Here is a 24,275-nt window from a genome sequence, read left to right on the forward strand (position 1 = left end):
GTGGATGCCTGTTCAAGGCTGTCTTTTGAAATGCTGCCTGAAATCTGTGGTGCAAGAAAGGAGGCTGAAGATGGCTTTTCCTCGGGAATGCTGACTTGCTTAACTGATGTGGCTTGTTATGCTGAACAATGTGGCTTTACAAACACATCTGCCCTGGTTGCTTTAATACGTTTGACACATGTGTGACTGTGTGACGTGTATCTTTTGCCTGAAAGACTTGAGGGTCCAGTGTAATCTATAGCAACAAGAGCTGGTCCACAGCTATGCTTGTCATGCTCAACCTTTGCAGAATTAGGGGACATCTCATGTGGATGAAAGAAGCTACTTCAGGCTAATCTCAAATATCTGTCATTCTTCTGGGGCTGTTTTGCCCTGTGCTCTGATCCTGGTGAATCTTCCCTTTCACGCTCTGCTACCCTCCTCCTCTCCTCAGTTAACCCATGCCATAGTTAAGCTGTTTTGGATAAGGAAGGATTGCTTACGTCTCCTGACTGTTCTTCCCACAGTCTTTTTGCCCTCTTCTGGAGCAGTACACCCCAAAGTTTCGAACAGGCTGTTTTTAAAAGAGAAGTTTCTAAATAAGCTCTCAACAAGGCCTGCCAACCTTGTGCCAATTTATCTAAGGCACTTTAATCTGCTGGCATCTGGTAAGAAAAACAGAGAATTGTTTTGACATGTTGATTGTTCCATTGGAAAGGAGTTTGCAATGTTGAATGTTATCACTGACATTTAATAATTATGCAGTGCAAATACTTAGACTTATTTTTACTTAGGTAAAAGTAAAAACAAATGCTGATCCTTTGGAATTCTTCAAACCTTAGTACACTTGGAATACTGGGCTTATCAGTGTCCTTATGCAATATTTTACTACTCTGGCATCTTCTCAGTACAGGCTTCTGAAAATATCTATGTTGTCTTTTCAGCTGTAAGTTGTGTGGGAAACACCACCTTGAAAAAAATGTAACTGTTTCAGTGCAGCAGTCTTGATTTTTACTAACTTGACTTACACCATTTGACCTGAGCATTTCCTCCCTTGTGCAAACGTTCTTCTCCTTTTGTTTTCTAACTTGATAAAGTCTTTTTGAGCTACAGTTCTTAGGTTTTATATGTACAGCAGGAGGCTGCTTTCATTTGCTGCTTCCTTCAAATTGTGTGGGTTGGATTTCTTCTTGTATCTGATCAAAATAGCTCCCTAACTGCACTCTCTATATTGGCTCTTGAGCATCTTCAGAAGCACAGGGTACAAAGTTGAAGGTTTGGGGAGTGTTTTATTACTTTTCATCCATAAGACTCCGCTTCCTTTTGGCAAGAATCCCTGTGCACCCTCTGGAGGCTGATCCCTATCACCATTTCCAATCCCGTTTTACAAATATTTGCTCTTTACTGTGCCCATTAGTTAAAAAAGAAACTAATAAGTTACTGCATTTAGTAAGAAGGCAATTCTCCTCATGTGTGTTATTGTGGTGAGAATATTTGTTGTTGGTCTGTGACTGTGGCCATCCACAGAACTACTTTTCTGAAGTGGTTCCTCTGGAGTCCATTTTCTTCTTTTTCTGATGTTTACACATCAACTGAGGTATTTTGAGCACTCTCAGATCTCAATTTTCTGACTTTAAATCATCCTTGAATAATAACTTGCTTTAAAGCCTCAGCTTCTTCAAAACTTCACCTTGTGGTAGGAACACAACCTGTTTCTCTGGGAGGAAATGGGCTTTGTGAATCTGCAAGAGTTTGGGTTGGTTGATTTTTATTTAGTGAGTTAGTTATTTTGCCTATGTGTGGTGTATTTGTTCTTTTTGTGTGTTTTGGTAGTGTGTAGAGGATTGCACTATAAGGGTTTTTTGTTTTGGGAGGATATTCACCCTTCTTACAGTTTCACATATGTTCTCTGTTATTAAATAACTTCACTTTATATTCTTATCTATATCTGTAAATATATCTGCAAATGAAGCAACTTAACACAAGGTGCTGAACTGAGTGCCCCTCCTTACCCAGTTCTGCCCCTCAGGTCCCTGTTTTTATGTGTAGTACCCACTACTACAGGGTTCTGAACTCAAAATGGTAGTGGGACTCTGGTCAGCTGCCCAAGCCTAGAAAAGGATCTGGATTGGTTTGGGCAGTTATTTTGAAATAAAGCTTGGGTAATCATGTCTCTGCTTCTTCTCAATCATGTTCAGTACATGATTTCTCCCTTGTGGAGCCTTACCTTTGGGCTGCAGGTGCTGCAACACTTGTTCATACTGTGAGTTCTGTGTAGCTGTGGGATCAGGTCATTAGGACATCATCTTTCCTAAGCAGAGACTGTTATGGTGTAAAGTGTCACACATATTATGATAAAACAAACCACCTCTCTTTTCTCCCCCTACATAGGTTAAAAGAAAGCACAAAGATATTGTGTGAGTCTCAAGTCAACTTGTAATTTGTTTTTGGAGGTGGTTGTTTTGGAGTTATAAACTGCTGCTGAGAGCAGTGGGTGGCAACTGCATCATGATTGTAATTATTGCTTTGTTTGTGAGGTGATGCTTTCCTGGGAGGGAGTAGTGTCAAGAGGGAAGCTTAGAATAATTATATTTGTCCCCTCGAAAGTTAACAAGCTACTGCTTACTTATATAATACTTGTAGGTACTATACATGTTAGTTGACCATTATGAGCTAGGAATTCAACACTAGTATAGAGAAATAAAAGGCTGGAAACTGGTATGTATGTAAGGCTGGAAAATAACAGTGAACAAGATAGCTGGAGCCCTTTCCTCTTGAGAATTAATCTGCTGGGGGTTACCCATCCTAGAGGTAGGGAATAATTTTTTTTAATCTAGTATTTGTAACACTGTATCTCTACAAAGAACTTTTATTTGTTCAAAGGTGACTTGATTATAATTTCACTTTTGAAGGTATTAGATCATTATTTGTTTGGTATTGCTTAATATATTTTGAAACATTAGTAAATCCTGATGGGTAGCTTTTTTTCTTATTGAAGTTAAATAAGTTATTAAGGAAATAACCAAAGTCTAAGGCACCATATGTGAAGGAAGGGTATTGCAAAACCAGTAATGGGATTGATCTTGAAAGTTCTTTCAAATATTTCATAACTTAAATTATAATTAGTCCAGATTTTGTACATTACCAGTATAATACAGTCACCTTTCATATGAACTCATAATTCTGCCATATCTTCCAAATTAGTCTTTTTACTACATTCTGGATGTTCTTGTTTTCTATTCCACAAATGCATACAGTTTATTTGCCTACTTTTATAAGGAGCCCATGTCTGTTCTCCATCATGTTTTTTTCAAAAACTTGTTTAATTACTTTATCTCTTTAAAAAAAAAAAAAAGATGCTGAAATAATGGTAAGTGCATGAAAGTATCTCTATCAGTCAGTACAATGAAATTTATCACTTTATTTTCCAGTTTAGTCAGCTGGTATCCAGTGACTTGAAAGTACTTGGAAGGAGCTCTTACACACTCTGCAGTGATGGCCAGTTACTCATTCGACAAGTTCTCCACCCAGAAACATCCAAGAAGGTACAAGATCAGAACTGGTGCAGAGGTGGAGCACTGGGAGGAGAGTGACACAATTCCATGTTGGGAACTAGAGCATTCCAAGACTATTGAAGATGATCCCCTCCCCACCTCAACCCTGAGTAGCAGAGTAGTTATTTTAGGGACTTACTCTTGAAAGTCAGCCACACTACTTGGACTCCAGATGAGCGTAAGGAAGAGGAAAATCAGGAAGAGCAGGATAGAGATAGAAACAATAGAAGTACTTTGAATTCCATGTGTGAAGTGGAAACAGAGGTACAGATCAAACCTCAACAGAAGTGATGGAGAGCTATTGCTTTGCTTAGGCTTGTGTTAAACCAGTGTCCTGTGGAGGGTAAGCACACAGGCAGTGATGTGGCCTGGCAGTGGTTCTCCATTTGCATTTATTCAGTGGGAAACAGAGCTGCAGCTTATTGCTACTCCCACATGAAGCAGCAGTTTCTACTCCACGTTTGTGGAGGGTTTAGAGCAGCCTGTCATGCACAGGGAGGAGAACCTTGCCTTTGTGCAAGGTGGTGGCTCTTGAGTTTGCTGGTTTAGCAGGGTCTGCAGGAAACCCACAAGAATAAGAGCTGCTGACATGGAAGGAGCTGGCCAGTTGTAGGTTTTTTGTTTTTTTTTTGAAAGTTGCTGAAAGATATTTTGTATTCTGTAACAATAGTTATTTAAAATTTGTCGTTACGGTTTGGTACAATTCTGCTTTTCAGTGTAGCCGCAAAAGAAAAAATAAGAGTGTCCAAAATGGGAATTAAACAGCAAAGCCTAGATATTTTAAATTTTTTTTCCCCAGCCATCCTCTCCAGCTGTTTTGCATGGGTCTGACTCCCAGAGGCTATTTGACTTTGTTCATGTAGAGATCCAATTCTGTAGAATTATGGAATTTGAACTGTTACAAAGGAACCAAACTGTTCCGTCACAGACAAGCTGGTGACGTGCAGCTATGTGATTTTTGAGAGTGCCTCATTCAGTTCAAAAGTATTAACTGACATTCGAAAGGATAGTGTGTACAAAACAAACATTTTTGCCTTCCTTGTAGAACTTCCTGCTGTCAGACTGCTTCTATTCCTTTTACGATCTGCGCAAAGAATTTCACTCTTGCTACCCTAGTTCAGCCGCCGTGAAAGATCAGACTATCAAGACCATGGCAGAATGTATCCTTTTGCTGCAGCTTTTATACAACAATCAGTTAAGCTTCCTGAAGTTTTATGTCTGTGATTGTCACAGAGTTTAGAAAAATAAAACAAGATGTGGGTTTTAAAAACTCACAGGTGAAGTGAAAGGAATGTCTACTTGTGTGTGTCAGGGGAGTGGCTCTGCTTGTAATTTTTTTTTTCCCAAATTGAATATAACTGATTTCTAAACCATATTTAGTAAATTTACTGAATTAACTAAATCTACTAAAAACTACTAGTAAACTAGTAAATTTACTAAATTTATTAGTAAATAAATAAAAGCATCATTTGCATTGGTACTTGATCTTAAAGGAAAAGCTGAGCTGTCAGTGGGGCTTTTCAGCACCAGCTGGCCTGCAAGTTCCCACTGTTTGCAGATAATAGTTACCTTGCATGATCCTAACTGAAGTGAGTTTAAAATAAAGCAAAAACAAAACCAAAACAGTACTCTACATCTAAATTAAAATTAAAAGGATTGTTGTGGCCCATCTGAATGGGATTAAAGTTGGGTTATGTTTAAAGTGATAGGAACTTACTCAGCTTTTTCTTTTTTGAACTATTAACACTGAAATTATGTAAGCTCTCAATAGTTTTCAAACTGTTGACTGTTAAAGTGAATCCAGTTTATGAACAGAGTACTGTGTCTAATAGTCACATGTCCCCGCTAAGACCAGTACATTTGATTACTAGTTTTGTGTTAATATCATGAAAGCCTTATGACTTGTTTGCAAAGGATTGTGCAAGTCTGTTATTTTCTATAATCACCTGTTTAGATCTAGGCTTAGGGACAGATGAAGCGGAGGAGGACTTTGGTGTGTGGCAAGTGAAGACCATGGTGGCTATCATTTTCAGCATGCTCTCAGAAGGTTGTAGTAAGTTAATTATTTATACTGAATGCTGAAATCTTTCTTTTCTGAAAGAATTGGCAGTAGTACTGTCATTCTTAAGTAGTCTCTGACCCTGGTTATATTTAAACTTCCTGTTTTGTCACAGATCACGTATTTACTGAGCCTGAAACTGTGAAATACAAGTATGAAACAGGTCCTTGGTAAGTGCACTTGTCACGGTTGTTTACAAGCAAAGATGAGTCTTGTATACAGCAAGGAAAGCTTGTGAATATTTCCCCATGGTCATGTGAAAACAGGTTGGCTGCTGAGAACAGTACAGTGTACTCAGCAGTCACCCCAGTGCAGACACACTTTGGCTGGCACGCTGAATGCTGTACTTTAGTCCATCTCTTTAAAGTCACTGCAAGTTAAATGCTCTTTGTTCTCTTGCTTCTGTTTTGCGTGGCAGCAAGGCTGGCTTATCTTATTCAGGGTGAAGAAATATTTGTGAACTTTCCCTAAGTCAACAGGGCTGATAGCCAGTGCACCCTCTATAAGCTGAGCTGTGTGGTGCTTCCCAAAATGGTTTTACATGCTGAATTGGGTGTTGGGTTAAGGAAGGAAGGAACAGGATGGCTCGTTCTTTACAAATACATTTCAGTCACCAGACAATGAAATATCTTAGGCATAAGTAACTTGTATTGTTTGGATTGCTAGATCTTTTAAATAAAATTAATCCAGTTCCTTATTACCTTACATTGAGGCAGTTTTCCAATTTTTTTGTTTAAGGAACTGCAATGTGGTGACAACATTGTGCATCTTCAATGTTGTAGATATAAATGAATTTTCCAAGTTATCTTCCCTTTCTTTGTTGAAAGGAATAATGGAGATAAAAGAGTCTCAAGAGGAAAAAATGCTCCCAATTTACAATTCAATTAGTTGCAATCTGACATTTGGTAAAATATTGGAAAACCTAGATTAAAGGATTAAAGCTTTCTTTGGCTTTTTTTTTTTTCCCCCTTCTTTCTATGCAGTAGTAAATCCGAAACTGTGGACAGTGAGACAGTCATACGTGCCAGAGGTTTGCCATGGCAGTCTTCAGACCAGGATATCGCTCGATTTTTCAAAGGACTCAACATTGCCAAGTAAGATAAGGAGAATTTGCCTTGCGTTATCACTTTGCCTTTAATAGCAAGTTCCTTTAATATTTGTTTAACACACATCCCCCACACTCCCCACTAGAGTCCTTCAGTCTTTCCCTACTTGACCCCTTCCCACACTGTGGTCATGACAACTGAACAAGTTTACCAGCCTTAGGTGTGCAAGAAAGGTTTGAAATGTGTGAAGAAGAAAAAGAGACTTACCAATTGAAAACCAACATGCATTCATTTATTTATAGTATCTAAAGGGAGAAACTCCTATTGCATTAATCAAAGCAGAGGCCAAGATATGAAAAAAGCTTTAATTTTGTGCCAACTCTTTATTGTTCTTCTATACCTCCTAAACAGGCCAGATTTAGAAATTTCCAAGTACTGTTTGAAAGAAATTTTCATGACTTGTGTGTATACCTGTGTACAGATGTGTGTGTGTATATATATATATATATGAAAAGAGAGTGAGTTTATTTAGCATACCTGTCACTTAATTCCAGATCTCCAACACTGAGAAAATATAATTTTTTTATATGGAATGATGAGGAAATTCAAATGTGCCTGTCTGAGATAATAGGAAGGACAAATTTGCATCTTCATGGGAGTTGAGAAAACGGTGAACAACATGAGATCCATGATCTCAGTGAAGCAGATTTTAAAGTATAATTGTGTTACAACAAAAATGAAATAAATTGTGGATAGTAGCAATTTCTTTTTCAATCTGTAACCTTTGTGTTAAAGTCTGATTCCTTTACTATTCTTACACAATTATTTATTAAATATATTAAAGTTTCAGACTAAGCTTACATTTGTTGTCTTTATCTTCCAGAGGTGGTGTGGCTCTGTGTCTGAATTCTCAAGGAAGAAGAAATGGGGAGGCTTTGGTTCGGTTTGTCAATTCTGAACAGAGAGACCTTGCCCTGGAAAGGCACAAGCATCATATGGGTAGCAGATACATTGAGGTAAAAAGTTGTGACTTGAAACAAATATTTGGAGAGAAAGCCGAATATTTTAGTCTATGTTCTCATTTAAAAACCAAACTGCACTTCTGTTTTGCTCAAAGTACCAAAACACAATTCTCTTGTTTGTGAAAGAGTGTGGTTTAAAGTTGAACATTGTGATTTTCATGTGGGTTTTTTTTGTTCTTTCTTTTGAAGGTTTACAAAGCAACTGGAGAAGAATTCTTAAAAATTGCAGGAGGTAAGTGATGCTGGAGTTCAGTGTGATTACTTAATTTCATAGGAATGTTGTTCTAGTTCTTTTTTTTTTTTGTTCCTTGACTGAGGATGCAAATGGATAACAAAGTAGCTTTTCCTGTTTTGCCTTCCAAGAGTATTTGACCCTGTCAAGTTCTGTTTTCACGTGGTTGAAACTGAGATGTGAGCATTTGAGCTGTGATGTTCATAGACAGGTCTTGGGAGGAAGACCAGCCTTTGCAGTGGAAGCATCTGTATATCTTGTATCAATTCACAGTAATCTCATCTTTGTTCCAATTTCATTAAAATATGAAACACTTGCAGAGTAAGAGATTTCCCCCTCAAAAGATATTGCTGAAAGTTAATAGTGTCTTAGGTCTTCTCTGGGTTTGTTGCTGGCTACTCACCTCCTGTGTTCTTCCTTAATGCTTCGCTGCTGCTGCATCCTCTGGAATCGAGTGCCCAGCACTGCCCATATGTTCCTGGCTGACCATGTGCTGTTATCTTTCTACCAGGCACCTCCAATGAAGTGGCCCAGTTCTTATCCAAGGAGAATCAAGTTATCATCCGGATGAGAGGCCTTCCATTCACTGCTACTCAGGAAGATGTCTTGGGGTTCCTGGGGCCAGAGTGCCCAGTCACAGGAGGGAAAGAGGGACTTCTCTTTGTCAAGTACCCAGATGGCAGGCCCACAGGAGATGCATTTGTGTTATTTTCCTGTGAAGAATATGCACAGAATGCACTTAAAAAGCACAAAGAAATACTTGGAAAACGTTACATTGAACTCTTCAGGAGCACAGCAGCAGAGGTCCAACAGGTTGTAACTATTGGTTGTGAGACTCAAAACTTAACAGTTAAAACATTTCTTCTAACACTTGCACACAAATATGTTGTAGTCAATCATGAATGTTTGTTATATGAAAATTGTCAAGGAAGGCAAATACATGTTTCCTAATGGGCATGGAAAATAGTGCAGCACTGGTTTTGCTCGTTTTGTTAGTTTGGATGGTTGCTTGTTTTGGGTTTTTTTAAGCTGCCACTGCTTGGGTTTGGGTTTTTTTTTACTATGCCCTAGACCATGAAGTAAAAATCATTGCATAATTTTATTCTCCATAGAGGTTGACTGAAATCACAAAAATAATTCTAAAAACATAGTAGATTGATAGTATTGTAGTAATGCTTCTTAAAAATCTGCACTATTGTCTTTAAATTCTGGTCTCCATGTACAGAATTTCTAATATTAAATCCAAACCTGAGTGCATAAAATGAGCGATTTCTACAATGCTTTCTTGGAAACTAAGAATTAAGAGGATGTATCTGATTTTTTGGTGAAAGGAAGTGAAATTTTTTTTTTTTCCTGAGGTAATATATTTCACTTTTTCCCTATCCTTCACTGGTTCCTATCATTACCTTCTTAAATGGATAAAACCATTTTATTTTGTCACCAGCAGCTTGTCCCTATGAAAAACATCACATAATGGGGTTTTTTTCCTGACACAGAATATAAGTGGCTCCAAAGGGAACCACTATTAGATTTGGTCTAGTCTTTGCATAACCACTGGCTATAAAAATGTAATACAGTTCTGTTTCAACCTATGTGACAGGGAAATCTCTCTGTCGAAGGGATTGGGCAAGGGAATGAATATCCACACTTCTAGACCCATTGCTACTGCTGTGATATGGGTATTACAACAGCCAAGAATCTGATCTGTGTGTTGTGAAGATTGGGAAATGGCATTTCCCCCTCCCACACAGCTTCCCTCCTGAGAGAGAATGAAGCAAAATCCTCTGAGGAACAAAATCACTCTGTCACAGCGACCAAGTCTCTGCTTCCACTTTTTGTAGGGAGACCTGGATATAACTTATATTCTACCAATATGTCATTACTTCTTCCACTATGACAGCTGTCTAGGCTGACACCTGAACTTTTTTGCTGCTTAGGCAAGAGATTATTTCTTAGGAAATTACAAGCTACTTCTTTGAGTAATTGCAAGAAGTAAAGCCAGCTCTCATCTACTTAATGTTAGTACAAAGTAATTGCAATATTCTCCACAAAAATGAGAGAGATTTCTGGCCTGAAATGTGCTACAAGGAGATTCTTGAAACAAACTCCCTAAGCTTTGTAACCTGTTTTTTGATACCTCTTTCAGTAGAATGTGTTTATTTGTGATAATGATCAGTAAAAATGTTTTTCAGCAGTAAGCCCCAACATGTGTCATATGTTCCCTTTGCCATTTGGAAATGAGTCAAGAGAAAATGTGAGATCAAAGTCTCTTATATTCTTATCTTTATTTTTTCCTCATAAACTCTGTACTTGGAGATGAGCACTGGGGTTAAACAAATAAGCACACTCACTTAACAAATCAGGTTTTAGAATAAATTAGAATTAGTGCTTTTACTTTCCAGCTATTTCAGGTCTCGGTTCTTTTAAAATGACTGGTTTTAATTTACCCTGGTTTAACTAAGAACTGTATGTGGCAATACCGGTTTATTAGCACAGATGTGATTTCAGATGTTCCTTTTTGGGATACTATAAACTGTAGTTGGATTTTAACTTTTTTTATATTGACATTAGAAAAGTATATTATTAGGGTCTAACACATTGAATTTTTTAGCCTTTCCCTCTCCCCTTCTGAGTTTGAAACTTTCATACGCCCTACAGGAAACTAACTGCAGTAATTTGGTGTAAGAAGGGATATTTTTCTCTGATGTTGGAAATAGTATTGTGACAATTGCTCTGTATTCAGACAGATGATTGTAAATGTCCGTTTCTGTGGGTTTTTTGCCAACAGGTACTTAATCGATACATGTCAACACCTCTTATTCCAACTCTTCCAACTCCCATCATTCCAGTCATACCCCCACCATACACCATTGCCACGGGCAGCATCCGTGACTGTGTCCGGCTCAGAGGTCTTCCTTACACTGCTGGCATTGATGACATCTTGGAATTTATGGGAGATGCTACAGGTGATATCAAGCCCCATGGAGTTCACATGGTCCTTAATCAGCAGGTAACAGCATTTTGCATGGGAGGAGTAACTTTGCAGTGACTGAACAGGTTAGAAGTCAGGGCAGCTTACCTGATCTTGGCTGTGCTTTAGTCTTCTCTAACCTTGGGAAAATACAATGTTCTCTTTGTCTGTCTTTGCCTCTTTTCTCTTGCCATTTTACATGCAACCTTGCTTTTCTCTCTCTGTATGTATGCATCAGCCTGGGGAGGATGAAGCTTGTTCTCTGAATGATAACCTTATCCTGGAGGCTGTTTAAATAAGCCCTCATGGTTCAGCCAGAGGCTGAAGATACAACAGAAATGTCTCCTCTTAGATGGCATAGCTGCTCTGTCAGCTTCAGGGTTCCTGCTGTGTTGTTTGAGTGGTCTTTGTGTCAAAATTAGGTTTTTCTAACTTGATTAGTGATTGCTCAGGCTTTAGAAGAAGTCAATAATTAAAAATTGTGGTTTAGGTATGTTTTAATGGTGTGATCATAGACATATATTTTCCCTGTTGTCTTGTGTTAAAAATAAACTCTTTAATGACAGAAATACTGAGGTATTAAAGAAAACAAATGAAAGAGATCTACTATATTTGTTTAGTGTTTTTTTGGTTTTTTGGTTGTTTTTTTTTTGTTGTTGTTAAGGAAGTTTTTAGTATTTTATACAGACAGGTATATCTGTCAGACTGCAGAAATTCAGACCTGGAAATCAATTTCTGATGTAGCTGTGGACTTTACTAAGGATTTGGAACTTTGTGCTGTTGTACTGTTACCTCGAAAGTAGTTCTAGGGCAGGCAAAGCCAGGCTCTTCTTAGGGCTTCACAGCAAAAGAATAAGAGACAGTGTGAGTAAACTGCATCAAAGAAAATTCCAGCTGGGTGAAAAGGAAAAAATAAAATCACAATGAGAAATTAGCTAAGCACCTGAACAGGCTTCCAGAGGTGATATGGAATCTCCATCCCTGGAGATGCTCAGATTTCAAGTAGAGAAGGCCATGAGTGGCCTCATGTAACTTGAAAGTTAGTCCTGCTTTGAACAGCCTTTGGATTAGAGACCTCCAAATTTTTTTTCCACGCTACATGATTCTCTGTTTCTTTCTGCAGAGGACTGAAGTGGCATTGTATTAACTGGGCACTTGTTGCATAAGTCTTGATTTTTCTGCTTCTAAAAAGAATTGTTGAGTTGTGAGTCATTAGTGCCAGAGAAGGAATAACGATACAGGCTTTCAGTAGATGTTTGATCTTACTCCTTTCTGCATTTCTTGTGATCTGGGTGATTTAATAACAGATTGACGTGCAATTATTTCCCCGCCTCCCCTAGGGACGACCGTCAGGTGATGCTTTTATCCAAATGAAATCTGCTGACAAAGCCTTTATGGTGGCTCAAAAATGTCACAAAAAAATGATGAAGGACCGTTATGTGGAAGTATTCCAGTGTTCAGGAGAGGAGATGAACTTTGTTTTAATGGGTGGCACTTTAAATCGTAGTGGCTTATCCCCACCGCCATGTAAGTTACCATGTAAGTCTCCAATTCTTCTGCTCTCTGCTGCTAAAGGCTGATATGTGGTAGGTGCTGAAGCTTTGTGGCCTTTCACCTTTTGACTCGGGTTTTGCCATGATTAATAATCATCCATGTACATGCTAAGATTGGAATTGTTCCCTTTGGGCAATAATGGGACTGATCAGAGGCATTTTTATTGTATTTTCGGTGGTGAGTGGAGGGCAGCAAGGCCTTGCCAGTGAAATTGTTGCACACTTTGCTTTTTATGGGTGTACTGTTCTTCTGAGCTCTGCAGTAGACTTGCCTGTAGTGAAACCTACTTGGAATGAGAGGCATTTTTAAAATGGGGTGAAGTTCTGTATTCTAGCTGCCGATGAGTGCTCTTGCTGTCTTGCCTCAGAGCATTGAGAAGGTACTCTTTGGGCTTATTTTTGAAGGAAAACACCCACTGGAATTATATACTAACCAACCATAGAGTGGGGAAGTTGGATGTATTTTCATTTTTTTATTTTAAGATTACAGTGAACCTTACTGAGGAACTATAATGGAACTTTACTGTACTGTTCTAATTAGTCTCATTACCAAATCACAAAGCAGATACTGATATGTATTTGCAAAATAGTAAAAAGCTGCCAAATATAGTATATAAAACCAATCTGACTGCACACCAAGCCAAGTTTAATGTTCCTGTACAAATTAGGTATTTGTTCATCAAAATGCATCAGACTAGTGATCTATTCTCCCTTCCATTTGCTATATCCTAAAAATACTTTTTGAAGTCGCAGGAAGCTTATATATGAAGTCTCATGGTCAACAGTTATGGATGCCCATGTGTAGCTACTATTACAGTACTTTTGTCCCACAGAGTACAACTTCTGTTAGAAAAAACATGAGGGTGTGTTGGTGTGCACGCCTGCTTTCTCTATGCACATGGCTTTATGCTTTCTTTTAATAACTCTGAAGTTCCCGACTTTCCATTTACATATAGACAAGGCTGCTCAGCTCTAGGAGTTATGAACTTTTAGGAATTACTCATTCCAAATGCCCCAGTTGTCATTCATGGCAATGTAACAAAGGTCTCCAGGGAAGAAGCTAGAGAGCAGTCTTTGCTCAAGTGTTCATCATTCATGCCCAGGTTTTAATCACATTGCTGTAGGAGAGGAATTATTCATCTGAGAGTTCTTCATTCTGATTGCTTTTTGGTGCTGTGTCCTGGTTTGGTTTTAGGTCTTTCTCCACCAGCTTATGCAGCTTTCCAAACAGCAGCTGTGATCCCAGCAGAGGCAGCAGCGCTTTACCAGCCACAAGCCCTCTTGCCAACCACCAGGACACCCCAGGCCTCCACAGCTGCTCCTCCAACTGTTACCTACTACCCAGCCCAGGCTGCTCAGCTTTACATGAATTACACAGCTTACTATCCCAGGTAACCCCGAGATTTCACTGCTTCTCTTAACCTCTCGTCCCAGTGCAGTAGGTGACTGTGTGGTCACCTGTGAATGGCTCTTAAATTTGTACTTCTGGTGTAGGTAGTCCTGGGAACTTGATGTTCAGCAGCAGAGGCAGAAACCATTTTAACTGTTTCTCTGTTGCCTTGTAATGGGATTCATCTCCTCTGTAGGCTCTGCTTGAATCTCATGATAACGTTGGCGTAATATTTAACAGGGGTTTTTTGACGCTGGGACAATGTCATCAAGGCATCAAGGCAGTTCTATTCTTGGCCAAAAGAGAAGCTGTGTCACTACATTCCTCTACCCTCATGTCTTAGTTTGTTCTTTTACTTACAGTACTGTTTTCATACTGAAAGACTCCTCATAGGTGTATACTTTTGTATATCAGTGAGACCAAAGAACATTTTTACATGTGAAAGCAAAGCCGCTCTCCCCCTTTTCCCTTCCCACAGATGGTATCAGCATGAGTCACTGAAGTCTGGTACATGAGTTGTGGGGAAATAGCTTGTTCACTGATAGTTCCTAGGCTTGTTACACTTGCTGGCTTGACTATCTGGTAATTTGCTAGATGGGCCGTGACTAGAGATGGAGATGCTAATTACTCACTATTTTGTGGGTCAAAAATGCCAGGTTTGGGTGTTTGCCTCCATTTCATACTATGACACACCCTTCTCCTTTATTTCTTTTTTTTTATTAATGATCTTAAAACAAGTCATCTGCAGCTACTTTTTTCTACTCCCCTGTGAAATAACAAATGCCGCTCCTTATGTCTTTAGCAACAAATGTTAGCTATTTTCCTTCACTTCTTTAAAAATAGATTGAGATGCTTCCGAGAAATTAAGAAAGTCCACAAAACCATCCACATCAGGGCTGTTTGTTTTTCTGTGGGATTTGGGTTTATTTTCAAATCTAAATTTTCAGTTTCATCTTTGCCTATTCTGAGTAGTAGAACCAGTTACTGGTTTTCATAACAATTTTGTTTCCTCTTTCTCTTTCAGTCCTCCAGTATCTCCTACCACGGTGGGGTACATTGCAGCTCCTCCAGGAGCTGTGGCTGCTGCTGCCACTGCAACCCACACTCCAATCCTGCCCCAGCCTGGAGCCTTAGTCCGGATGCAGGGCTTGCCATATAACACAGGAATGAAGGAGATACTCAGTTTCTTCCAGGGGTACCAGGTTAGTATGCAGTACCTCTCCTAGAGATATTTGGACCTCTGGGAATTGATCAGTGGAGATCAAACTGAGCAAGTGAGTGCTTTTGGAAATTGCCAAACAAGTGTGCAAGCTGCATGTTGTATATTTAACTGGCAGACTGAAGTGTAGCACACGATTTGCCTTGCTTCTTATTAAACAAACAAATCCTAATTTGGAAGCAGTGATTTGGTGTCTGGGTTTGGGGTTTGAGTTTGAAGACCTCAGAGCCCCAGTGTGAGTGGGGCTGCAAAGGGCCTGGCACAGGAAAGTGGGGGCTGCCAAAAGTTTTCAGTCGTGGCCACTTGATGGTGGAAGCCTTTTGGTAGGGTCAGTGTTTGACCTTCAACACTTACAGTTTGCAGATTTGTAGTACAGAGAGCTGTGAGCTGGGTGTGGTGACTTGGAAAGGGAGAGAGACAGATGTCTCAGTCAAACACTGTTTGAAGTGCTAATTTATTTTGGTTACACGCAAGAATATCTTTCATTAAAGCTGTATTACATTGCAAACTGAAGGAAATCTGTATTATCCAAGCTGTCTATATTGATAGCAAATATACTATAGGTAACTTCAGTCTGTATGGACTGATGGAATGCTCTCAAGTGTGTGAACAGAAACTTACCTTCTTGATAAGTTTAAAAAAAAAAAGGCACCATCTACAAACATAATTTTCCAGCAGCACTTATTTGAATTCATGGAATGGCTCTTTCCATGTCTTCTGCCTTTTGACTCAGAGGATATTGTATCTATATCCCTGTTTTGTCATAACATGTTTGCTAAAAGGAAAGATAATTGAATATGGTGTATTCTGGTGAGTATTTAACTCCTGTGGGTAGCACCACTTACACAGCTACCAACTCTGCCCTTTTGGGTACTACTTGGAAGCCCTGACCTAAAATCCTCTTTGTGGCTCTCAAACCACTGCAAGTGATTTGTGTTAAAAGGCAACGGGTTTTGCATGTTTGTCCTTCAACATTCTGTAAGTTGGATAACAGTGATATTGCTAGAGTTAATAGGAAACATTCAGGCATGGTATGTTTTCTTTTTTTATTTCTTTTTTTTTTACCTTAAGATTCTTAAAAGACAATGAGCTTTAATTTGCTGAGCCAGATGTCTGGTTGTAAATGAATGTAGACTGAGAACAGATGCTTAAATGTGTATGTTCCAAGTTTTGAGTCTTTGAAAGATGCAGTGCCCTATCTTTTGTGTCTTCTTTTTGAATGTTACATTTATGTTTTGAAAGCAGTTTTGCATACTCAGTTTTTCAGTGGAAAAAGATTGTCACATAAAAAGTGTGGTGAATTTTGACGAACAGGGCTTTTCTTCCACAGATATTTCCAGAGTTCAAACCAAGTTCAGTTATTTGTGGCTTCCATGATGTCCAGACAAGTAATAATCGTTCATCCTATTGTTTAGCCATCAATATTTTGCCTTTTAGTTGTTTTCTACTGATGGGGGTTTTTGATGACTAGATGGTGGATATATTAAAGCCTTAGGGTGGGGAGCTTATTTGCTAAATTGAAATTCAGCTAGAAGTGTAACTGCACCTTTGAAAAATGTGGCCTCAACCACTCTGTGAATTGAACAAGTCAATGACAATCTCAAGCATCTCTACCTTTCACTAAATCTTCAGTTTAGTGAATCTGGACTTCGTGTCTGGTGCTCAGTTTGCCCTTTTCCTCGTTCCTGCATTTGGAGAGCAGTTCCTGGTGTTTGTATTGCATAATTAAATGGTTAGATGAACAGAAATTTTGCCACAAGGTGAAAACTATATTCTGCTCCTGCAACCTCCTGTCATCATCAGTTACTGTTATTGAATTGGTCACTTCTTTGATTTCTTTAGAAGATGTTGTCCAAATGAGATCGGGTTCAAAATCTCATAAAGGAACCAAGGAATTCTTTTGAATTGTTCTTGGAATCCCACATGTGGTAATGCTAGTTTTATACTCATTCATTCCTTTAGGGGAAAAAGAGATGGTGACTTACTGTAATGGGACAATATAACATCTCTGGAGCAATAACTAATCTTTTTTTTCTTTTTTTCTTCCCTTTCCTCACATTGTTTTTTCATTTTCTGCTGCTGCCCAAGGATTTATTGCACGATGCTTCTGCTCGTTCATAAAGTGAGCCCTTAATAATCATCAGTGGTTTGGGCATGGTTTTAATCTCTGTATGACTAATTGATGTTGGTATTCAATGGACTTCAGTGTTGGTATTATGGGAACCAGATCGGGATGCTGAGATTGAAGGGTGATTTTTGTCTTTCTGTGTCCTTGTCTGAAAGGAACAGGGTTTAAATTTTAGTTCTTGCTTTATTCTCCTCTGGTTTTTTCCTTCAGGCTTCATGGGCTGTGTATATTGCATGTGTGCACATGTTGCTACTTAAGTGAAAGCACTTTTCATACCAGACCTGCCTCTTAAGAGATAGACTTTGCCTACCATGGGCTTCAACAAGCTGGTCTCAACATCAGTACATGCTTCTAAAAACAAATAATTTAAAAGTCTGCAGATCAGCATTTTGATTTTCATTTAGTTTTATTACTATTAGCCTCTTGTTTAGTGTTTCAGCAGCTCGATTTCTTCTTGTAGTTCTGTTTTCTTGTTTTTATTGGTGAAAATTCCTTCCAGCTTGCATGTATTTATTGTAACTTGGATTAAACAATTGAAAACTTGGTAAGAATTTTAATAGTAAATCAGGGAGATGGTAATTTTCCCCATCACCTTTCTGTATAATATTGTAGTGTACTGTAATCCTCAAAAGAGCTAGTATTAGTACTCTGTTTCAGTAATTTGCATTAAACTGCTTTTTAGTTGTACTGTAAAGCAATAGGGCCATTGATTTGAGTCCAATACTAAAGGATTACTAAAAAAACAACAATAAAACCCAAGCCAACTAAAACCACACTGAAAAAACAACAAACCCCAAAATAACCAAAACAACAACAAAACCCTCACTGTGCAATTTACCAGCTGCTCAGCAGATCCTGGTCTCTGGGCATTATGAAGTAAGGGATCCATGGATGGGATTATGAGGAGACTCTTCAGGAGTTCAGAAAAATAACTCATATTCCATATCATATGGGGTAAAGTTTGAGGAAGAAGTGGTGCAAATATAGTAATAAAATACAGTAATAAAATAAAACTCATCAGTGTTATTTTAGGCCATCACTGTACAGTTGTAGAAGCAGTGAGAGAACTCTAGTAAATAGTGAATGAACAAGAGTAGTAGTAGGGTAGTAGTTTGATGGATTAATGTGAAGTTGGTGCATAGCAGAACAAAATTTTTCACTAAAGTATTTTTATTTTTCTTTATTTAGTGGCTAAATACTTAATGGGTTTTACTATTTAGCTGCTAAATGAATCAATGAGAAATATTTCAGTCTCCAAATACTGACTCTTTTGGGGTTGGGGGTTTTTTGTTTTGTTTTTTTGGTTTTGTTGTTGTTGTTGTTTGATTTGTTTTGTTTGTTTGTTTGGGGTTTTTTTTGGGGGGGGGTTGTTGGTGTGGGGTGTTAAAAATTTTTTTTTATGAGAATGCAAATAGTGACAGAGTTGGTATCATGACAAGAACTGTTAGTTTAATGTAAAAGCAGATGCAGTTTAGCTGTGCCCATAGTCTTAGCTGACCAAAAACTAGTTCACAGCTGTTGTCTTGGCTAGGATTCAGCTTGCATTTAGTAGTACTTGCCCAGTTTCTTGGAGGTTGGCATGATGTGCAGTGAACTCACGCCTGCCAAAAAGACCCTGTGGATTAGTTCTTAGAAAGCAGACTTGCTATTTAGGTAGATTGTGTGTAGTTATAGTAGTTTAAAAAAAGCAAACTAGAAGATTACTAAGATTTAGGGGCCATGGTCACCATCTGAACTTTTTTTAAAGCCCCCTGAATTTCCTGAAAAAGCTACGATGGAAATGTAGGGACTTCTTTTTGGGTGTCCATGTGTCTACACAAGAAAAGCTTAAAATAAATAGTGTTCTTTAAACCTGTACTGGGCTTAAGTGTCTTCTGTCTGTAGCTATAAAGAGTTTATGCAGTATATTAATCCTCCAAGGCTTCAGAGACCCAGAATTTAAGGCTTGCTGTTGGAGGGGAGGAGGGTGACTTGTGCTTAAAACAGTAATAAGAAAGTGAAGGGAGGTGGATGGATTCCAAGGGCATTAACGACATTTCTCTCTTGTATCAGGACAGCAGACTTCATTGTTACTGACTTTTTAGGGATTAGGGGATTTTTTCTCTGAAATGCATGCTTAAACAAAGAAGTATTCTCTATTTCCTTTGGGTTCCTTTTGAAATCTGATTCTTTGTAGTCTGAGAGGGGGATACCCCATCATCTGCTTGCCAATCCTAGGCATTGCACCTTCTCAATAGGGAAGGGAAAGGGGATGTGGTAGAGGAAGAATTCCCACATACTGGTATTGGAAGTCATGTGGCAATACAGACACTGTTAGATGCTCACCCCCACACTCTCAGAATAGAGCATGCTTCTTGTTTTGCTTTATTCCTAAATTTATCTCCCACCTGGAAATGTTGCCCCTGTGGAGAAAGCATCTGTGAGACTGGGAACAATATATTAGTGGTTACAGTTTCTGTCTGTTGCCTCCCACGCTTGAAGCAAGAGACTAAAGTTGCACCCTCTGTATTTTTGGGAACAGGCATTACTTGTTTCAGTCTCTGATACACAGAACATTGAGGTGGTATCTCTTCCACAGAGCTTTCAGGTGCTGTGGGTGTTTGTATTGGTAGTCTTATGGTACAATTGATATACTTTTAGGGGCAAAGCCAGTTTAGGGTATTTCTCCTGATTCTTGTGCTAAAGGTTGCAGTTACCTACCATTAAATCTGATTCTGTGTTCCAGACTTAGTCCAGCTAGGCTTTTTTCCAGAGTCTGAGAGTTCCCTTTGGGGACCATTCTGCTGTAAAGTTTATGGGTAGTTTGGGCTAGAATTGTGGCTGCCGTCCTGAACTGACCATTTTGCCTATGATATTTCCCTTTTCTTTTCTTTGCTCCTGTTTTTTCCCAGTTGGAGTGTGTCTAAATATACTTTCCAGTTTTAATGCTGGGGTGGTTTTTTTTTTAGCAGTGGGTTATTTTCTCTAGATTGCTTTGTATGTGCTGTTTTTAGACTGAGCTTTGAATGTTCACTGTAGGAACTGCAAAAATGAAATGGAAATCAATGACTTTCTGGTTAGTGACCTGGTTAAATCTGTGCACAGTCTGTGAGGGGAAGACAGTCCCATATTTCTCTTAGTAAGAGAAGAAGAAAGAAATAAAATAGCTTGAAGAAAAAGAAAATTCAAGGAGAAAGTATAGTATACTGTGTCTTTATTAACCAGTTTACCCTTGGTTTGGTCCTGTGTGATTGGATGTTTGTGTTTTGTTCTTATGGGTTCTGAAATGCAGACAGAATCAGAAGGATTCACAATTATGTACTTAGGCAAGTTAGGGTAGTTTTCATTTCATTTGAAGAATTTACTGTTCTACAGCTTGTTTTAATTGAGTGCAGTCTCTTACTTATCCTTGTGATAAGAAGCTACTTTTATTTCTAGGTCTTTTGATGAATTTATTTTCTTCTTTCTTTTTCACTTTCTTTAGATCTTTGTCTAAGCTCTGTCAACTTTGACATTTCTGTGCAGGATATTTTTCCAACTTTCATGTTTTCCACATTGTTTATTGCACTTCAAGTGTAACCTTTGAAATACTGTCCCTTACAAGAGTAAGAGTGTAGAACTTTGCCTACTGTACATCTACTGATAATCTAAAGTATGTACTATCTTGAGACATTCCTTCCAAACAGTAAACTTACATTTTGTAGGTTTGTTTCAAGGGCAGGTCTGGGAACTGATAAATCTAATATTTGCACGGTCTGGTTGCCCTGGCAGAGACTATCTAGAAAATACTTCTTATATTTGTCTTTTACTTAATGGCATGGGTTTAGATGTGAAGGTGGCTAGAATTCAGTAGTAAAATTCTGGGGGGTTCTTTTCTTTTATGTTCTCTGGGCTCTTGGTTATTGTTTTCTGTGGAAGGTGTATCCTGTGATGGTTGGTATTTTTCTTTTCAACTTCCCTTTGGATGGATACATGTCCTGTATGCCCAAATATAATACCCTTTTCTCCCTAAGCTGGCAGGAGACTTTTTGTATGATAGAAATATCAAAGAAAAGGCAGCATAGGAAATCTACATTGTGTGCATTTGGCAATCATCTAAAGTGTTAGTGCAAAACCATTAGTGGTAGTCCATCTGGGGGGAAACAGGAAACTCTTCTTGCCACTGAAAAGATATTCTACAACTCAGGTTATGATAAACACTCTTGTCTTCTGGATTATAGGAGCCACTCAAGCAGTGTTTGCAGCATGTGTAAGAATGCTTGGTCCCTTTCCAGGATATGTGCTTTGGAAAGGTTTTGTGCTAAGAACAATGTTTCGTATTCCCCAAGATGTATTTTCTGACTATGTATGTCATATTTGTACCAAGCCAATAGTATGAGTGATTACTGTTCAGATTCAGGATCTCAAATAATTCTTAGATCTGATTCGCATGTGAGGTTTTTGTTCTAATTTGTTGGTGTGCCTGTTATGTACAGTCACTATTTTTATTTTAATATACTACTTCTACAAATCTATCATGATGCAGTTACACTGTGTAGTTTATTTCTTTTTCCAATGCAGAAATATACTATACTACCAAAAATGCTACTTTACCTTGTCAATGCATTCATGCCAGGGCACTGATTTTCTTTTATTACATTGGTGTAGTCTATGTAGTACAAGTATTATCTGCAGCTCAAGTGTTTGTCACTCTGCCCTAGAGAAGCTGCAGCGTATTTCCATGAGTGCATAAAATATCTGAATGAGATCCATACGATTATTCTAATTCCCCATTTCAGTGTGCAGGCTGGAAGAGGCTCATCTGTCGCAGTGAGAGCCATTACTGGGTACATGATTGTGCTTATGAAAACTTAAAAGTTTGGTTACCTGGTGCTGCCATCTCATGAGTAGAAGGGACAAAGGAGCACTTCATGGTCTATTTCCCTTCCTTGATAAGGAACAGTTCAAATAGTTTAGAATATTCCCCACAAGCATTTACTTTATTTCTACAACCAGTAATACAATTGATGTATTTTTTTATCTTGCATAAATATAGTTTCTGTCCAATTCAGTGTCTCCTGCCAGTTATTATAACTGATGCTCTTAATTGTGGTTGCAAATGATGGTCTGTGTGGCTTGCTGTGCCAGACTGTTCCTTCTCTTGCTGATTGTCCCATGTCACACTTGTACTGTAGTATGCACCAGATGACTACAATGGCCTAATTCAGCTGAGCGATCAAGCCAGGAGTGTGTTACAAGCACCGAAAGAGTGGGTCTGTTTGTAACTCTTTGTAACTTCTGAAGAAGGTAAGATGTGACTGGAGAGCCTCGGTCTCCAGAGCTGAATGGGAAGGGAAAAAAGGGCTTGGTGATACAGAGATCTCTGCTTGTGGCTTTTCCCCCCTTAGTAGCTTGCACTGGGATCCTGGTGTTAGTCTTTTTGCTTCAAAAATCAACTAACCTAAGGAAATGGGCCAGCTGTGATCCGTAGCTGATGGGGCAGCAGTGGTGGAGGTAGTGTGATTGCCTGGTTCTGCTCAGATGGTGTGTTAAACTTCCAGAAGACTTTGTTAGTGCTTGTTTCTCATGTGAACCTTTCAGCCCAATATTTTTCTTTTAGTAGAGTGGTAGAAGATGATTTTTTCCCCCGATATTGCTAGAAAGCACACACAAATGCGTGTGCAAAAACCCCCAGACCACCGGCTTTGTCTTTTCTGTACCATATGACTGGATAGAGATTAATATCTCTCTTTCTTGATCTCCCTAATGCAATGTGAGCTATTACATTATTCTTTTCAGAAGAGTTTTTTGGGTATAGTCACTTTCTAACACAACTAACTAGATTTGCTAACAGTAAACTTGCCTGCCTTTCTGGCACTAACAGATAATTCTTAGAGAAATTTTGTTATGGCCTATGTGGAGTAAATGATGCCACAGTACTACTGTATTCCATTCAGAATGCTACTGATTAGTTAGTATTTTTTTTTTCCTTAAGGAAAAAACCAGAACAATCTTTCAGTTTTAAAATGGCAATCAAATACTGTTCCTTGAGAGAATTACTTTCACAGACAAATGTACCATCAAGTCAGTTGTTTTCAAATGAGTTGTTTTCTCATGTTGGATCTGTTGGGAGCAGACAGACTGCATGGTCTGGTGATTAAGTGAAAAACCAGATCAGCAATAGATTTCTACTAAGTATGATATGGAAACAGTCTTTGGGTAATTCATGGAGTAGCTCAATCTGAATTCTAAGTGGTACAAAGTAGTATTATACAGGTACCACTCTTTTAGAACAACAACAACAAAAAAATCCAGAAAAAAGATTTGTATTAATCTGAATCTTATTTTAAAACACACATGTACATACATAAAATCTATTTCTCTCCCGAAATATCTATAAATGAGAACTGAAACCCAGTATGTCTTAAAGTGAAACTGAAGGGGTTCATTTAACTCTTTTAATCATGTTGCTTGAAGACTGTGTAGACTTCTCTGCTGACTTTCTATGCAACTTTTATAACATGAATTTCCAGATCCCTACATTGGTATTACACCAATACTGCTATTCAAACTATGTTTTAAAACTCTCCTCTGTGCTCAGAAATCTAACTGCGCTCCATGTGTGTTTTTAGCTGACTCTGAGCTGGACTGATGGTAAATAAATTCCCATATGGATTAACAGCAAAGAGCTGGTTTAGAGCAGAGCATCTTATAACTCAGATTTGCAGCTCAACCCAAGTTAGGTACAGCTTTCTCTTTGAGAGAGTGTTACTCTGAAATAAACCAAGATTGCTTCCAAACTTGAAGCGGGCTTTAAACATGATGGGTTTTTTCTGTTTCTGGATATCTTTCTGCATGCTATTTCTTGACTAACATTAGTTCTCTCAGAAGAAATGATAGAAAGTTTGTACTAACTGCCTTACGCATGCTTTTGGTTTCCAAAGTTGCTTATATTTTAAGAATATTTTTACTGCCTGCTCAGTGTTTGGGTGAGTGAAGCTCTGGCATGTACTTGCTTTATTTTCATATGTTTGAATGGCAAGCTGATATATGATATGATATATGAATGAAATGCTATTGGTAATAAATGGGAAGTCTGCTATTTCTTGTAGTATACCAGACACACAAAAATTCTACAGAAATGAAATGCTTAAATATTTTAAC

At 38.5% G+C, this 24,275-nt stretch overlaps 1 protein-coding gene across 7 annotated transcripts in view; it reads left to right on the plus strand.

Annotated features, from left to right (window-relative positions):
- ESRP2 (epithelial splicing regulatory protein 2) overlaps positions 1–24,275 on the plus strand; it is a 46,430-nt gene that overhangs the window by 19,774 nt on the left and 2,381 nt on the right. For 2 of the 7 annotated variants that reach the window (XM_042027460.1, XM_042027459.1), the window contains 12 exons: positions 3,411–3,524; positions 4,579–4,693; positions 5,488–5,586; positions 5,708–5,762; positions 6,576–6,686; positions 7,522–7,654; positions 7,850–7,892; positions 8,404–8,705; positions 10,681–10,902; positions 12,204–12,402; positions 13,612–13,807; positions 14,831–15,008. In XM_042027460.1, coding sequence (XP_041883394.1) covers positions 3,411–3,524; positions 4,579–4,693; positions 5,488–5,586; positions 5,708–5,762; positions 6,576–6,686; positions 7,522–7,654; positions 7,850–7,892; positions 8,404–8,705; positions 10,681–10,902; positions 12,204–12,402; positions 13,612–13,807; positions 14,831–15,008 — 1,767 coding nt within the window. Of the gene's footprint in view, positions 1–3,410; positions 3,525–4,578; positions 4,694–5,487; positions 5,587–5,707; positions 5,763–6,575; positions 6,687–7,521; positions 7,655–7,849; positions 7,893–8,403; positions 8,706–10,680; positions 10,903–12,203; positions 12,403–13,611; positions 13,808–14,830; positions 15,009–17,113; positions 17,148–22,306; positions 22,419–24,275 lie in introns of those variants that run through there. The other 5 variants (XM_042027466.1, XM_042027465.1, XM_042027464.1 and 2 more) reach the window with 5 other exon arrangements.

The sequence above is a fragment of the Corvus kubaryi genome, unplaced genomic scaffold, assembly GCF_017639235.1.
Source record: "Corvus kubaryi isolate FWS band 111438036 unplaced genomic scaffold, C.kubaryi_AGA036_p1.0 37300, whole genome shotgun sequence".
Classification (NCBI taxonomy): Eukaryota; Metazoa; Chordata; class Aves; order Passeriformes; family Corvidae; genus Corvus; species Corvus kubaryi.